Source organism: Aythya fuligula, chromosome 1 (assembly GCF_009819795.1).
Source record: "Aythya fuligula isolate bAytFul2 chromosome 1, bAytFul2.pri, whole genome shotgun sequence".
Lineage (NCBI taxonomy): Eukaryota > Metazoa > Chordata > Aves > Anseriformes > Anatidae > Aythya > Aythya fuligula.
The window spans coordinates 78,556,568-78,572,732 of NC_045559.1; the positions used below are offsets into that span (position 1 = coordinate 78,556,568).

General features: G+C 39.3%; 1 protein-coding gene across 1 annotated transcript in view; it reads left to right on the top strand.

Moving 5' to 3' along the window:
• Positions 1 to 2,978, top strand: part of VWF (von Willebrand factor) — a 147,322-nt gene extending 144,344 nt beyond the window's left edge. Inside the window, exons 51-52 of the mRNA XM_032195251.1 lie at positions 598 to 695; positions 2,643 to 2,978. Of these exons, the coding sequence (XP_032051142.1) occupies positions 598 to 695; positions 2,643 to 2,831 (287 nt within the window). The 3' untranslated portion in view covers positions 2,832 to 2,978. The remainder of the gene's footprint in view (positions 1 to 597; positions 696 to 2,642) is intronic.
• Positions 2,979 to 16,165: the final 13,187 nt, after the last annotated feature.

Sequence of the window (16,165 nt, forward strand, 5' to 3'; positions counted from 1 at the left end):
AGTAGTCAGGCATTGGAACATGTTGCTGAGGCAAGTGATGGAGTCACCGTCCTGGGGGTGTTTAAGAAAAGGTTGGACCTGGTGCTTAGGGACATGGTTTAGTGGGTAATATTGGTGGCTGTGGATAGTTGGACTGAAGTCTTTTCCAACTTTTATTATTCTATGAGCGAAAAGCTGTTCTCCAGTGGAATTTTAGGAAGCTGCTTTATCCATGTAGAGCAATTCATTCACACAGAAGCAATTACCAGCATTGTCAAATGCTCCTCTCCTCTCCTCTCCTCTCCTCTCCTCTCCTCTCCTCTCCTCTCCTCTCCTCTCCTCTCCTCTCCTCTCCTCTCCTCTCCTCTCCTCCTCCTCTCCTCTCCTCTCCTCTCCTCTCCTCTCCTCTCCTCTCCTCTCCTCTCCTCTCCTCTCCTCTCCTCTCCTCTCCTCTCCTCTCCTCTCCTCTCCTCTCCTCTCCTCTCCTCTCCTCTCCCCTCCTCTCCCCTCCTCCTACTTCCCTTCTTTTTCTTTTTCTTTTTCTTTTTCTTTTTCTTTTTCTTTTTCTTTTTCTTTTTCTTTTTCTTTTTCTTTTTTCTTTTTCTTTTTCTTTTGTAGGTTTGGAAGTGGAATGTCGACCAGTAAGTACCAGACTGCAATTTCGGAACATCAATGGATGTGTGGCTGAAAAGGAAGTGCCTATTTCTCATTGTGAGGTAAAAAATAAAAGCACTCCCACACACCCACCCCAGCTTCTTCCCTTGCCCTTTTTCTCTCTTTCACAAGGGGACCTTTTGGCTCCACCATGGCTACACTTCAGTAAACAGAGCATCAGTTTCTGTCCTCACTGAGTCACTCAAACTATGTAAATCTAATTGACACTTACTTTCTAAAGTAATTTGGTGATGATGGATTTTCTGTATTCAAGCAACTATGCAAAAAGGCACATAATCTAAGGTGCAAAGGCTTAGTTCATACTCCTTTGCTTCCATCAGAAATGAACGTCTCTGAAATAGTTTAATTAGGACTTTCTACACAGAAGAGAATTTTCATCTTAGTATAACCAAAGCTGATTTTCAGATCTGAGTCTAAAATTAGGTACATATATCCTTCTGTAGGCTCTGAAGCTGGCTTATGAGTGTAAATAGGTATTTAGATGCATGATGCTTTAAACAGACATTTAAATTCAAGTGCTGTGATTTGACTTTTGTGCTCTGTAAGCTCTATAACTCCTCTGTTGGCCAGAACATTAAGCTGTTGTGTTCTGCACATCTTATTCATTTCCATAATTGGATTAAAAGCTTAATGGTATGGAATTTTCCTGCCCAGCACTCCTTACAACTTGTATAGCAACTTTCATTTGACACAGGAACATAGCATCCCTTCTGGATCTTTCCATCTCCCTGAGACTGGGAACCAACAAGGAAATTCTCTTCCCTCACTGGGTCATAGCAAGACAACTGCTCAATCTGAGATAACCATGCTTCATACAAGGACTGTATGCAACCCTTGTATGCAGTCCTAACAATGATGTACATGGATGGAAACAAAGAAGTTAGGTTGCACCCAGCTACTTGAGTATTATATTTATCTGATGCTGTAAGCAAAATGAATCTTCCAGTTTATCGTGACTACTGTGAAAAAAAAAAGAATGGGGACGGGTTATTAGGAGTACACATGCCCAGGCTTTTCTTATCGGTAACTGATGCAGGGCCTCCATTTACTACACAAGACTTAATATGAATGGAAGCTTTAAGAACAACAATACTTATCCTTGATTAAAAGAAAAAGAAGATATATGCTTAACCTCTTGTCCTGTCCACAAAAATCAGTGGTAGTCAGGTTCTTTGCCATCAAGTCATATGTACTGAAGTTTCTCCTGCATGAGTACAGATTTTATTTTGTGAGTCTGGCCATATGTTGAGTAAACTAAATGATTCTGCTGTGGTTGGCACTGAGTATGTTTTTTTCTAAACTCCTTCCTGATAATGATATATATATATATATATATATATATATATTTGGTATTAATATCATAAATAAAAATGAAAAAAAAACACAAAAACAAATGACTCTGACAGAGTTTGATGTGAGGTCCTTTGTTTTTATATCATGAAAGCGTACGTCAAAGTAATGGACAGCTAGTTCTAAATTCAGAAAGTGATCAGACAGGAAGAACAACGGAAATATCAATCGGGCGGACAACAGTGTACATGTTTAGCATGCAGAGCAACAAGAAATGCATCTCAGAAAAAAATGAAAATTTGAAGGGATTGCAGCAGTTGGACTAACGCACTTTCTGAATGCACATCCCATATGGCTGAGGTGATAAGAGTGTTTCTTACTACCATTTTTCTGTGTGCTCAGAAGCCAACACAATAATGCTGGATATCATCTATTGTATTTTAAAGCACAGATTTTTTTTTAATTTTTTTGTGTGTGACCAGTTCCTTCACCTCTTCTTTTCTATGCTTATGTTCACGAGACATTAGTCTTTGATTAGCACCCCACACTCTGAAATAAGATACCTGTTTGTGAGTTCATGTTTTGCAGCAGAACACTGAACTCCAGGCAAAGAATTCCATGGATGTTTTGAAGACCTAGATTTTGATTTCACTGTGTTTCTGGCACTATTCAAACTTAGTATCTCTTTTTCTGTCTAGGGCAAGTGTAGAAGCAGTACAAGATACTCTGTTCAGATGGGGAAATGGGAAGATGTGTGCAGCTGCTGTACAGCCACTCTAACAACAACAGTCACGATCCCACTCCGGTGTGCCAATGGCACAGTGGTGCAACATTACATCCCTTCTGCCTCTCAGTGTGAATGCAATTTGCGGAAGTGTACAGAGTGAATATTTTGAAGGAGCCCAGTGGTTTAATCTTGAGCTTTATGATGAAAGAACTTTACAGTGAAAGCCTCATTTCCTCTCTGTAGATGGTTTTATTTAGTAGAATTCTGACTAACTAATTGTATCAGCATAACAAACAATAAAATTTACTAGCACAATTGAGCAGTATTGGTATGGTTTATAGAAGAGAGATTTGAGATTACATTGTTCTTTCATCTTCACCATAGAAAGTTATCTTCATCAATAAAAGAAAATGGCGTGGTAACGGAAACAGTTGCTTCGACTTAAAGAACATGTCCCAAAGCTGTTAGAACTGACTTCAGAGACTTTGTACTTTCATTCCCCACTTCAGACCTTAATTACATGCTGTATACCTGTAATGCATATGGTACTTTACAGTCAGAGTTCTTGGTACACAATAATGATTATGGCTCAAGCAACCAAATATTTCTGCAATCCATACACATTTTTCTCCTTAAGTTGAATGCAAAGAAATTGTGTGCTAAGGACATGTTGTGTACAATATGCAAAACCTCAGCATCTGTAAATGGGGCTAAAAGACAGCTTTTAACCTATTTACCACGGCACTTCTACAGACCAGCTTAAGGATAAAGCTCATCTCTCCTTATTCCAGATGCCAGAACTTCAACTGTTGCATTAGCTAAAAAAGTTAGTGTTCTTTCAAAAGTGGAATTGACAGTGGCAGATTTAATTTACTTACTGCTGACAGGGATAAATTTATAAGGATTTAAATTCTATTTGGTCTGGTCAGGATATAGAAGGGAAAAGGATTTCCAGACGGTGGTTGTTGGTGGAATCTAGTGTCAGTCAAGCACTTTTAATGGGAGATACTAATTAAAAAAAAAAAAAAAAGTATAAAAGAAAAAAACTGTTTATTCCATTTATCCTTTTGCAAGACAAGAAATATTCCAACTTCTTGTTGAATTGAGTTACCTTTCTGATAAATCAGCTGGGAAGATGGGAGATGGTTGTTGTCAACACTAAACTTTCCAAACTTTTTTGATGAAATCTGTAAAGCTTAGAAATAGGCTATGGGTGAAAAAACATAGTTTCTCTAGATCTAGCAGAATCTTTCTTGAAATAATCAAAAGTGTATATAGAGGTCTTGAAGGGTAAGAGTGCTCCTGAAAAGTCTAGCAGAAAAGCTCAGGAAATCAGGTTGTCTCTGTGCAGTATTTACATTTGCATCTATAGATATGGAAGGCATTTCAGAGGGCATTTCCACCATTGCCTCACTGGTAACTATGAATAAAGTTTTGAGGTGAAGAGCCACTTCTCCTCACATGAATGCCAACGTCATGTGATTAAATGGGTCAAAACACCTCCTTATCTGCACGAGTGTTTGCCTTTGGAAGCATCACTTCTGAGAGCATTCTCTTTTGAAAAACTCCCTCTATGCTTTCAACTTAATAGGCAAGTTATACTCCTTTTAGAGAGGAACCAGATAGATCCCTGCTCCTCCTCTTTCGCCATTCAGCTGTGGACTCAATACATACAGCATGCAGGCCCTTTCTTTCCTTATTATTCATTCAAGACACCCTATATTGCTCTTGAATGTCTGTTTATTCTGCCATAGGATTAAAAAGGGGATCAAACACATAAATCCATGATAACCTCAGGGAAAAAAAAAAAAAACAAAAAACCAAACAAAGCACAAAAGCAACACAAGTTTTAATTAGCACCATCCTCACTTACTGCAGTAGATCTGTCACCAGTTTTCCTCCATCGCTATAGCTGCCTCAAGATATTAAGCATCCTTACAGATGGATTTGGGTCCCCCAGGTAATCAACTGCATGGCAATTCATCTGATGCTGCAAATAAGCAACTGCTGAAAGAGAGCAACTGCTGTAACATCAGAGAAACATCAGAGAGGACTAGAGAAAAGGGGTAGATAGAAGGTGAAAAACAATGTTGTTCTCTTCTGCTTACCACCACTGGGCTGCCCCTTCATTTTCATTTAGTGCCTTGACCCAGACTGACATTTCTTAGCTTGCAAAAGCTGAAAGGATTGCAGCCTAAGGCTTCATGGCTTCAGACAGGCCTTCTAATTAGGTAATTGTATAAGCCAAGCACCAGCTTATCCACATGGGAAGGACACACAAGAACATCCACAGGGCAGAGATGGGGCTACAGTTTTCTGTAACCATTGAAAAATCAAATGAGCATAGCTAGCATTTTCTTCAGCAGCAAAGTGGATGGACAGTGTTCAATTAAAAGTCTGTCCAACAAACAGGCAAACATTCTTGCTTCAATTACTTCTAACTCTGTTGTGGCTTAAACCAGCAGGTAGCTAGGCACCCGTCGTGGTTTTGGCTATGAGACAGTTATATTTCCTCCTAGTAGCTGGTATGGTGTCATGTTTTGGATTTAGGATGAGAATGGTGTCAATAACATGCTGATGTTTTAGTAGTTGCACCGAATCAAGGACGTTTCAGCATTTCATACAGCCCTGTGAGCGAGGAGACTGGGGGTGCACAAGAAGCTGGGAGGGGACAGAACCAGGACAGTTGACCCAAACTGGCCAAAGGGATATTCCATGCCATATGACATCGTGCTGAACAGTAAATATGGAGTGGGTGGCTGAGGGGCAGAGGGAACTGCTACTTTTGGACAGACTGGGCATTGATTGCTAGGTGATGAACAGTTGCCTTGCACATCAATTCCTTTATACATTCTATTATTGTTAATATCATCATCATTGTTATTCCTCTTCCTTTTCTGTCCTATTTAACTGTCTTTATCTCAACCCATGAACTTTTACCTTTTTTCTTCCTGATTCTCTCCCCCATCCCACTTGCAGGGGAGGGGAGGCTTAGCAAACAGCTATGTGGTCCTTTGCAGCCTGCTGGGTTAAGCCACAATGGCACTGCACAGCCATTTGCTCACTCTGCTCCCAACCCTATTGGGATGGGGAAGAGAATAAAAAAAAAAGTTAATAATTCATGGGCTAAGGACAGTTTAATAAGACATAAAAAGAAGGGGAAATTATAATACTAATAACAATAATAATAACAAAAATATATAAAGTGATTGATGCACAATGCAATTGCTCAGCACCTCCTCACCTTTGCCCAGCCCATCCCCAAGCAGTAGCTACCCCAGCCAACTTCCCCAGCTGTATTGTTCAACACAATGTCATATGGCATGGAATATCCCTTTGTCGAGTTTGGGTGAGTTGTCCTGGTTCTGTCCCCTCCCAGCTCCTTGTGCTACCCCAGCCTCCTTGCTGGCTGTCAGTATGAGAAGCTGAAAAGTCCTTGACTTGGTCTAAGAACTGTTCAGCAACAACTAAAACATCAATGTGTTATCAGTACTATTCTCATCCTAAATCCAAAACACAGCACCATATCAGCTACTAGGAATAGAATGAACTCTATCACAACTGGAAAAAAAAAAAAAAAAAAAAAAAAGGACAAACTAATTTAATAAGAAAAGTCTAAGTGTTTCATAGGAGAAACAAACTGAAATAAAGATATTTACTTTCAGATGAAAGCAATTAACATTTTTCCTGAGGAGAGCCAAGTAATTTATTGGAAAAATGCTGGGTTATAGGATCAAACTCATAGCATTTGTAGTTCAATATAATTGGACAAACAGACCTGTATTAAAACATTAGACCAATTCAAGAATATGCCCCACGCTAAATGGCTTTTTGTCATCTTGCTTGGCTGCAATTTTGCTTTCAAACATCTATGCCAGTACATGGACTAAAGTGGTCACACAATGTATCTCATGAGAACTTAGTGTTTTTTCCTTACAGAATAGAGTTCTGTGGACTTTTGTATGGTCAAGGCTGTTATTAATCAGGTCTGTCTAGCACCTATTTATGACAAGCAAAGCCAAGGTCCTGTAGTGCTTGGTGCATAAGGCCAAAGTAGTGTTTTCCTTGAAAATTTGTCATAGTAACAGACAAGTGAGAAAGAGAAAAAGGAAGGGAATACTATAGCAGCACCCTTAACAGGCTGAGAAAGTACATAGAATTTTGGCCCTCACCTGCTAGTATGAGAAGCAAGCTTTTTTCAGGCAGCCTACCCCAGGCAACCTGTCTTTCTGGTGATGTCAGTAAAGAAATTGGCTCGGAGTTCCTCCCTGCAGGTTTCAATTACCTTCTGCACAGTCCAGTTGTATTTTAGTACAGCTCTGCTCTTTTCAGCAGTATTCTTTCCTAGAAGAAGTGAAGAATAAACTCAGGCCTGTAATCAATTGCCTGCTTAGTAGACAGCTGTACACACAAACAGTAGTAACATGCCAAAACAGCAGAACCATGCTGTACAACAGAAAGTAAAATTAACACTTACCAGCAGAATTCAGGCTTTGAAAGACATCATTTTTAACTTGGGTATACTTCTTGCGAGTCTTGTTTTGAGCTACATATCTTTGTTTTTGCATTTCCACCAATGATTGAAAATACATCTAATCACTTTAGAAGACCAGTTGGATTGATGAACATGATACAAGATAGATTTACATGAACATTAAATGCATTTGGGAAGGAATCTTATAAAACTTGTTAATTATTAAAGGCATGTAATCTCTCTGCTAACTTTTACAGACTTCCAAGTGCCTCTACAGCAGGTGAAACACAATCTGCTATATTGGCATTATTTGCTCCGGCTTTACATTATCAGCTAACACCGTATCCAGATACCCTAGGAAACACAAAGATGATATGATTTTCTTTATTGGAAAATGTCCTAACACAAACAGGCAAACAAAATCGCCCAAACAAACCCATTTCCTTTTTGACTAGCTGGATATTGCTTCCTATCTTATTGCCTCCTCTGTATATTATTTATTACCTGTACTAACTGTATTACCTGTAATGGACCCATCCTCATGGCTTATAGGAGCTAATAATTTGAACCCATGTAGGAAGAACTTTGTGTCCATAGGGATCCTGGTAGAACCTGGCCCTACATACCTATACTCCCTCAAAATTAGTGGGTGTGCCTTTCTGTTTTATCTTTTAGTTCATGCAGCATAAAATATCAAAATAAAATATAAATATAAAATTGCATAATTTTCAGCAACTTTTCATTCCCTTCTCCCTGAGATAAGTGTAGCAGTAGGTTTGCTATCTATCCAAGGAGTAGAATAATTGCTTATAAAACATCAACACGAAAAAGCAGTTCAACAGATGCTTCCAATGGAGTATTCTATAGTTCTACATTGTTAGCCCTTGCCTCATAACAAGTAAGTCTGAAATGTAGCTGGAGAACAGCTGTGGACATTTGATTAAAGTGGGATTCATTTATTCAAATGGATGGGGTGCTCATGCAATTAAAAAAAAATAAAATCAGACATACAATCTCAAAACTAGTATGCATAGACTAGTGTGCAAGCTGTTTGAAGTAACATCTTCCCTTCTAGAAAGCTTACACAGCACCTGAGAGTAATTTCTAAATTTTTATTTTTTAATTTCTGTAATTTAATTGTTTTAGACCAATCAGTCCAGAAGCTGTGGAAGCCAGGATGTTTCTTGTTTTGTATCTGAAGGCAGTTTCTAAATGAAGTTCTGATATTAACATAAGATACTAGGACTTCTCTCTGTGATAATAGACATCTGCTACTCTTGCAGATCATAGCCCAGTATGCAACCTTAATTCACAAGCCACCAGAAACAGTGTACTTTATTATCATTGAACAAATCAATTCCCACCTCTTGCATTAAAGAGACTGTTGTAGTGTCACAGATAAGCTTGAAAGAAGAAAAAGACTTGAACTTCAAATAATTTCACCTGTCTCCAATTAGCATTAGCAAATGTAAGTCCTTTCTCAGAAGGTCAGGAATAACCCTTTCTCCTGGTATATAAGGTTGAAGGCTAAGCAGGATCCATCACTTAGTCTGACTATACAGTTGATTACAAGATAATCCCCTGAATATTTCATGCAAGAAAGACAGCATACAAGCAGTAAGGTAACTTGAGTACCTGAGATACAGCCTTATAAAAAAGTTACCACACTTACGTCCTACCTTGAAGCACTGTAAAGCTTTGCAGATACACAGCCACTCTTCCTCACTGAAACCACCTCCAGGATTTAAGTGTAATTCTTGAAAGAACTGCTTTTCAAACAGAGCTGGCTGCTACAGAACCCTGGTTTTGCATTAGCTTTTTCTTCCTCTCCTCTGCTGCCTTTTGCAGAGTTAGATCAAAATATGTTGCTTGCTGAGGTTTTATGGAACATGAAGACAAGATGCTGAACTTCTAGTAGAGAATCACCATGGCCTCTCAGATCACAGGAGTTTTGCCATTTTCCTCTCTCTTTCTTCTACAGGGTAATAGAAAAATAGAAAGTCTGGCTAATTAGCTTCGGCCTGGCTTACTTAAAGAAGGATCAAGCCAGGATAGAAATAGCTGCTAATGTTGTTCACAACTTAAGACAGTGCAGAAGCAGATTGTGCATGCGATCAGCATAGCCACATCCTATTAGCTCTGTCGCAACTTCCAGCCAAACCTCCAGGCAACATGGAAACTCATGCACCTGGTAAGTTTATTTTCTGCTTTGTTGTTAATTGCTGCCTATGCAGCTGAATAGATGGAAAGGGGGTGGGGAACAGGAAAAGGAATACTTTCAAAGAACTTGTCTTCTTTCAGGGCCTTTAAAAAAAAAAAGTTTGTGGCCCAGGTTACATACAAACAGCTCAGAGATAAAGCACAGAGACACACAGTTTGTTTCTTCAGAAGTCTCGGGAGTGCAGCTGTGGGGCAGCATTGTGATTCATGTGGAAAAGAAAATCAGTAGGCAAATCTCTTTTTCTGGAGCTCTGCTGTTTTCCTCTGTGTTATTCTTATTGCAGTGCAACTGGGGAAGAGGACAATATCCTTTTTCAGAGATGACTGAATGCACTGAGATTTCAGTTCCCATATGCAAGGAATAAATCTGCTCAGTGTGTAAAATCTTTTGTGTTTGAGTTCCCAGTGTAGTTTAGAATATTGTTCAGTGATAATATTGTAGTGCTATTTGTTTACTGTTACAGATGAGAGCTCTGTTGTTTCCAGACATTGTGTCTTAGTGTTTCTGGGTCTTGTAGCTCTGTTGTGAACAGCAAACAATCCTGAAGTTCATGGAGTCCTGATATTTTTGTGTTCTCCCATACAGTTGCCTTTATAAAATTATTTGAATATATTAAATTGCAGTGTGCAAACAGCCATTAGATTTAAGGCCTAATGCTAGTCTTTGTAGCATTCCTCTGATGTCCTTTTTTTTTATTCCTGATCCTTCTTCACTGTTTGAATTTGTTCTGTTATACATGTAATGTGGGATAAATCAGGTACTTTCTGTAATATCTATATTTAGAGACAGCTTTGGAAAAGCAAAAAGAAGAAAAAAGAAAAAAAAAAAAAAGTGAGCATGTATGCACAGCTGTATTATATAGATACAGCTCCGTTAAGTCTTCAGTTAATTCAACAGCTCACAAAGCAGTTCCAGTTTTGGTTTATACTGTTTGGTTCCCACGTCTTTATCCACAGCTCTGTTCTTCTTCCTTCATTCTTGACTCATAGTCTTGCATCCCTTAAAAGACTCTCAGGCTCATGGTGTGTGTTAGAGGTGAGTGAGCAATTCTTTTAACTCAGGTGCATTCTTCCTGTTCCTAATGTCAGAAGTGAAGGTACATGAGCATCTACCAAAGGAGTGCAATCACAGGCTTTTACATTTGTGTCTGTGACCAGAGTTATTTGGGCAGGTCCATGCCAGCAAGGAACTCCCACTTTCCTGCCCCTGTCTGTTTGAGGTGCTGCAGTGTTTCTCGCAACAGTTCAGGACCAGTGCATTCCACCTCTAAATACTCAGCTTACCACGTCAAAGAGTATAGCTGGCTGAGTCAACGTCCAGCTCCCTCACTGACCATAGCTGTTGTGAAGGAAGTTAGAAGAGAGGACCTACCCCTTCTTTCCCTCAAAAACAGTTTTTTGCAAGCTGTGGCTTTACTGCTGGCCTCCACTTATGCTAAGTCTCAGCTGATCAGCAGCTATATCTGTGCTCCATCTTGGACCTTTGTTAGTCTGGTCCTGACCTGTAGGTGAGGGCTCAGCTTCCTGACTTGGCCTTGGACTTGCTGTGTCACTGATGACTTTCCGGGGGATTGCTGAGCTGTGACTGACCCAGATCACTCTGTCCCTGATCCTGACCCAGACTTGCTGCTCTTACACCTGGACTCCCTGTCAGTGGGGTCACTCGCTGTTCTGCTCCATCACACTCTGCTCCTGGCTCACCTTACCCTGTGAAGCAGGTGACTCTTGCTGCTCCCTGCCATTCTTTTCCCTAGGATGTTTTTATGAGTATTGTTGTTATCCTTTAAGCAAGTAATTCTTTAAAGAATCTGTGAATATACTTTCATCCTAAGGGCCAGAGGATTAGGACAAAATGTTCTGTCTTACTGCTTATTAACAGCTTCTTGAAACGTTACATTCTCAAAGTGCATGGTAATATGGGAAGATGCTCATTTTGTGCCAGAATTACTCCTTGCACACAACTCCACCAAATTCAACATAACTACAAAAGAGAGCGGTTCCCTTCATTATGTTTTCCAAACTACCATTAATGCTTTTTAAGAATTGTAGGAATTAAAAACAGGCAAAGCTTTTCGGATTGTCTAATGCTCTCACCAGTAGCTAATAGAAAAACTATGCATCGTGGAGCAAATTAAAGCAAATTTCAGATTAGAGTGTATGTGGACTACCCTGGAGAGGAGTAACTCAGTGGAAGCTTCTGGGAAGCGGAAGTTGCTTGGAAGAAGTAAAAAGGGCTAAAACAAGATCAGAGAAAGAACAGTCCTGCTAAGGCTTACAGTAGGCAGTAGGCTCCATACAATCCATTGTCTGTTTTTCACCTTTATCACACTCTCCCAGCCATATCCCCCAAGCATTATAACTCCTGGGGAATAATTCTGGGGGTGCAACCAATGGGAGGAAGAAGTGGAGCTAGGAACAGAATACTCCCCTCCCCCCAGGTTTGCCACTTCCTATTTTCTTCCCCATAGCTGAGTTTTCACCAAGAGAGGAGAGATCTAAATTTGCAGCCTGCAGTTTGAGCACTTAAACAGTACCTCTCAAACTGAAGATGGTAAGGGCAAAAATGCCTTTAAAAAGCTTAGTGCCTTGGGCAGCCTGGGTACATCTGCCTGTCTCGACCTTGTCCTAATATTGTTTGAAATGTCACACCCTGACCCTCCAGGACACTCAGAAATGAGAATCTCTCGGGTAGGAATCAGTATCTCAGTGTATCCCTTTACATTCTGCCTTACACTCAGACCTTTCCCTCCCAGACTCCAGAATATGATCAAATAATAAATATTCTTTACAGAGAAAACTTCCTAATGGTGTTGTGGGGATAATTTTTTGCTTAACATGTAGTTAAGCACAAGAAGGCTAAGCATCTAAATAGATCTTAAACTAACCTGAAGGAAGAAATACCAAATATTTGAAATTTAATGGTCAAACTTGAATCTTCTTTTATTCAAATAAGAAGCTTGAGAACACTATGCTAATCTAGATCGCCTGTAATGAAACCTTTCCTTCAAGTGATATTGAAAAAAGAATGTATTTCTTACATAAAATATTTTTTCCTAGGAACTTCCTTAGGTATCCTGCTTCCTTTAAGGTTGACCAAGGCTCAATTAATTAGCATGCATTCCCTTGTCACTCTTGAATTGAGAAATTATACAATTCGGAGTATTTGAAGAGACAACGGGTGGCAGCTTAAAAGAAACAAAAACAAAAACAAAAAACAAACAAACAAACAAAAAAACATAGTGCGATGAAAATACTCGCATGCTTTTACAGGTGTGATTAGCTGTATTGAAATCAGTCTCTTTTGATGTTCATGTTCAGAAGTGGGAAGCCATTAGTTCAGTGAACACATGTATATAAAGACCTAAAGAACACATGTATATAATAACCATGTTAAATCTTCTTATTTATACATACATTCTTTAAAGTCACATTCAAGTCAAGCTATCTAGGAAGAGTAAATAAAACCAATTCATTTTCATATTTCATTGGAGGATGGAAGGAATAACAAACTCACCAAACAATGCTGCTAAATAGCAGATATTTTGAACAACCTTGCACAGGATTTCATGTGAGTTACAAGTACACTTCTCACTGTGGTGTCCCAGAAATATAGTCATTTCTGATACTTTACTGGAAAGAGAGGATGATAAACAAAAGCAGACCACTGTCTGTGCCCTGAGTGTCCAAAATCTTTTACAGTATGTTCTGCAGAGGTTTTGTCTATGATAATCTGACCATCTGGACTACTCAGATAATTGGCTGTTACTCAAGATTAATACAGATCTCCTAATTAGGATGGCTCCTTATTGCATATTTCACAAGCAGCATGGTCCTTTAAGACATCCTCCTTAGTTCTTCCACTTTTGGTGGTGTGCACATCTTAAACTCTGTTGAGAAGGTACTGTGTCCTTGTAAGCCATTTGCAACTTGAAGAAGCTTGACTAAAGGAAAGGTTCCCATGCCATTTTTCTGAAAATAAATGTAGTTCTTGAACACTTGTTTTCCAGGCAGAATTCACTCCACCACTGTTCTCTGGGGTGTAGCTTTGGTGTGTGTTTGTGTGTGTACATACACACCTCAAAGATATGCATCTGTTTATGTACAAATATATATATGTATATATACAGACGTGCACATGTACACACAGATTGTTTCTATCAATACTAATTCCTCTAGAATATTTACAGAATGAGAACATGTAAGGCCAGATGTCATAAAGGCTTGCAGGGTAGAAGGTCAGGAAGCATCTGAAGTACAAGCCCCCGAGGAGCTGTGGTACTATCGGCAAGTACTGTCAAATGTGGAATTTGTTCAGAGAAAAACATTTTGGCTCAGTCAGTTTGATTTGGGAAGATGAAAAACTTTTGGGTGAAAAGGCGTCTTCCAGATTCTGACATAGAAACTGCATTTCCATCTAAAAACTTATTTTGACTGGACATCACTGATGGCTTCACCTGCTCACTAACGTTAACCTCAGGTTTGCGACACAGTTTGTGAAGGTTAGGAAGCACAATGGAAATGAAACCATTTTATTATAAATGGACTGCATGTGTTTTTTTTTCTTTTTTTTTTTTTTTTTTTTTTTTTATCCCAGGCTCAACTAAAAGGAGTAGGAAGAAAAGTATTTAATTGACTATATAAAGGTCTTGTGAGATATTGCAGGCTTAGACTGAAAATACTGGAGAAATACCATGTTTACCCTTTGGGAATGAAAGCTTCAGTTATTAATTATTTGCCTTGGAGTTTCCCTTCTGGCATCATTATGTGTTTCATTAAAGTAAAACAAGTGTGAGTCTTCTTTAGAGATCAGAAAAGGAAAACTGGTGAGTCATCCATTGAGTGGTTCAAGTGCTGCAGGACCCTAATTTGTTATTGATAGGAATCATAGGAATAATCATAATTTTAGGGGCCACTCCTCCCCCCTCAAGCATTTCCTTTTTAAAAATAATCCTTGCTTCTCTTTTTGCACGTAATTGCAGGTAAGTAGATTCAGACTGGCATAGAAGATTAGCAATAGAACATAATGTTTGCCTTTGACTCTTAAAAAATGGAAGGGATTCAATAATTAAGAGGAAAATATAACTTCCAGACATATTTTAGCAATTTTTCCCTCTCCACCCCAAATGAGGGACACAAAATTCTGTTTTCACAATCAGTAAGAATGAATCTTTTTAGATTTTCCTTGAATTATTTGAAGAAGATGATCACTGCACAACTCCGTAGGTTTCCTGCATATTCATCTCTTCAATTCTTCCTTTCCTGAGATGCAATTCAAGATACTTCTGCCACCAGTTAGATGGCTCAGCACTGTGGAAGAAATACTCTTCAGTCACATGAACGTTGAGTGAGAGAGTTATTCCTGCCTTCCTCTTGCCTTGTCTCCATCACCACGAGGGAAATCATATTGTCTTAACACAGTGCAGCAGATCTCATAGGGCAGTTCCTCCCATACTGGGAAGTAGCTATACTAGACTGTTGAAACTACTTTTTTTTTTTTTCCCCTTAGACAGAAGGCAGAAGTGGGGGAAAAGAACTGAAGCATTGCTAGGATTGCCTATTAAGAAGGCAAGAAGAGATATCACGGATGTAGTGTCTCCCTGGATATGTGGGAGCCAATGAATATTCCAATTATTTCTTCTTCCTGGGAAAGACAGAAGTACCTCCTGGTGAAGCATGGTGTTTTATCTTTTTGGGGGTAGTGGGGCTAATTCTGTGGGCAGATGGGTCTGCTCCACCTGGATCTTCTCTCTGGTAGAAAACACTAATGCTTCAAAGACCAAGCCACAGTTTCTGAACCGAATAAGCGTCTCAGAGAAACTATGGGTAAAAAACAATCGATTCCATTTATAGTTATGGCACCACTAGAGGGGGAAAGAGTATGAAACATCTGTATGTTACACAAGTTTCTGTAACCCTTACTTTTTATCATCATTCTTTCCCTGTGTCACTGCTTCTATTGACTGCATTTCTTACCCATGACCAAACATTTTTCTTTTACTCTACTGTTGTACTACACTGCTGTACAACAGATATAGCTTATTGATGGCAGTGGTAGTGATTAGGATATGGCATGTAAAAACCTGTCCCAGTTATGCTGCCTTGTGCCCATGAAATTTGACAATAAAAGAGATGGGAAACACATCCAAAACAGGACATTAGTCCCTAAAAGTAAAACATTTAGGGATAAACTTCAATGTACTTCATGACAATTTCACACCATTGTTTGTCCAAAATTTAAGACTTTTTAATAGAGAATGACTGCTAGCCAGAAGTTTCTATCTATACCTGATTGCACTTAATTTTGTTCACATTACACCAGAACCAAAATACTCCACTTCAGGCCTAGTTGTAAACTGTAAGCAAACTTGACTCACTTCAGTTGCAGTGATTTTTCTCCCATCTGGCATGAATATAGCTCCAAGAGAACCGCAGTACAGTCACTTGAAACACACAGTTTGCTCATGTTCAGGCAGGAGGTCCTTGGCTAGTTGCAAAGAACAGATTTTCCAGCTTCTAATCTTGTGGCTAAAGTGCAGGAGTACAAATCCTGTTGAACAACCAAGTTCCAACTTCTCCAGCAGTTCACATAACTACCTGCTACTCCTCTGCAGTTGCGTGCACCTTTCTCCGTTTACTTAAGTTCAGCACCTGAAACTACCTGTCCAAAAGCCTTCTTAATGTAATGCTATTTCTCTTATTCTCAGACTTTCCTCTAGCTTCCTCACACCCAAGTCTGAGCAGACAGAAGGCAGCATCATCAAGAGACTCTTTTTCAGCATGCAACAGCAAATACCTCACTG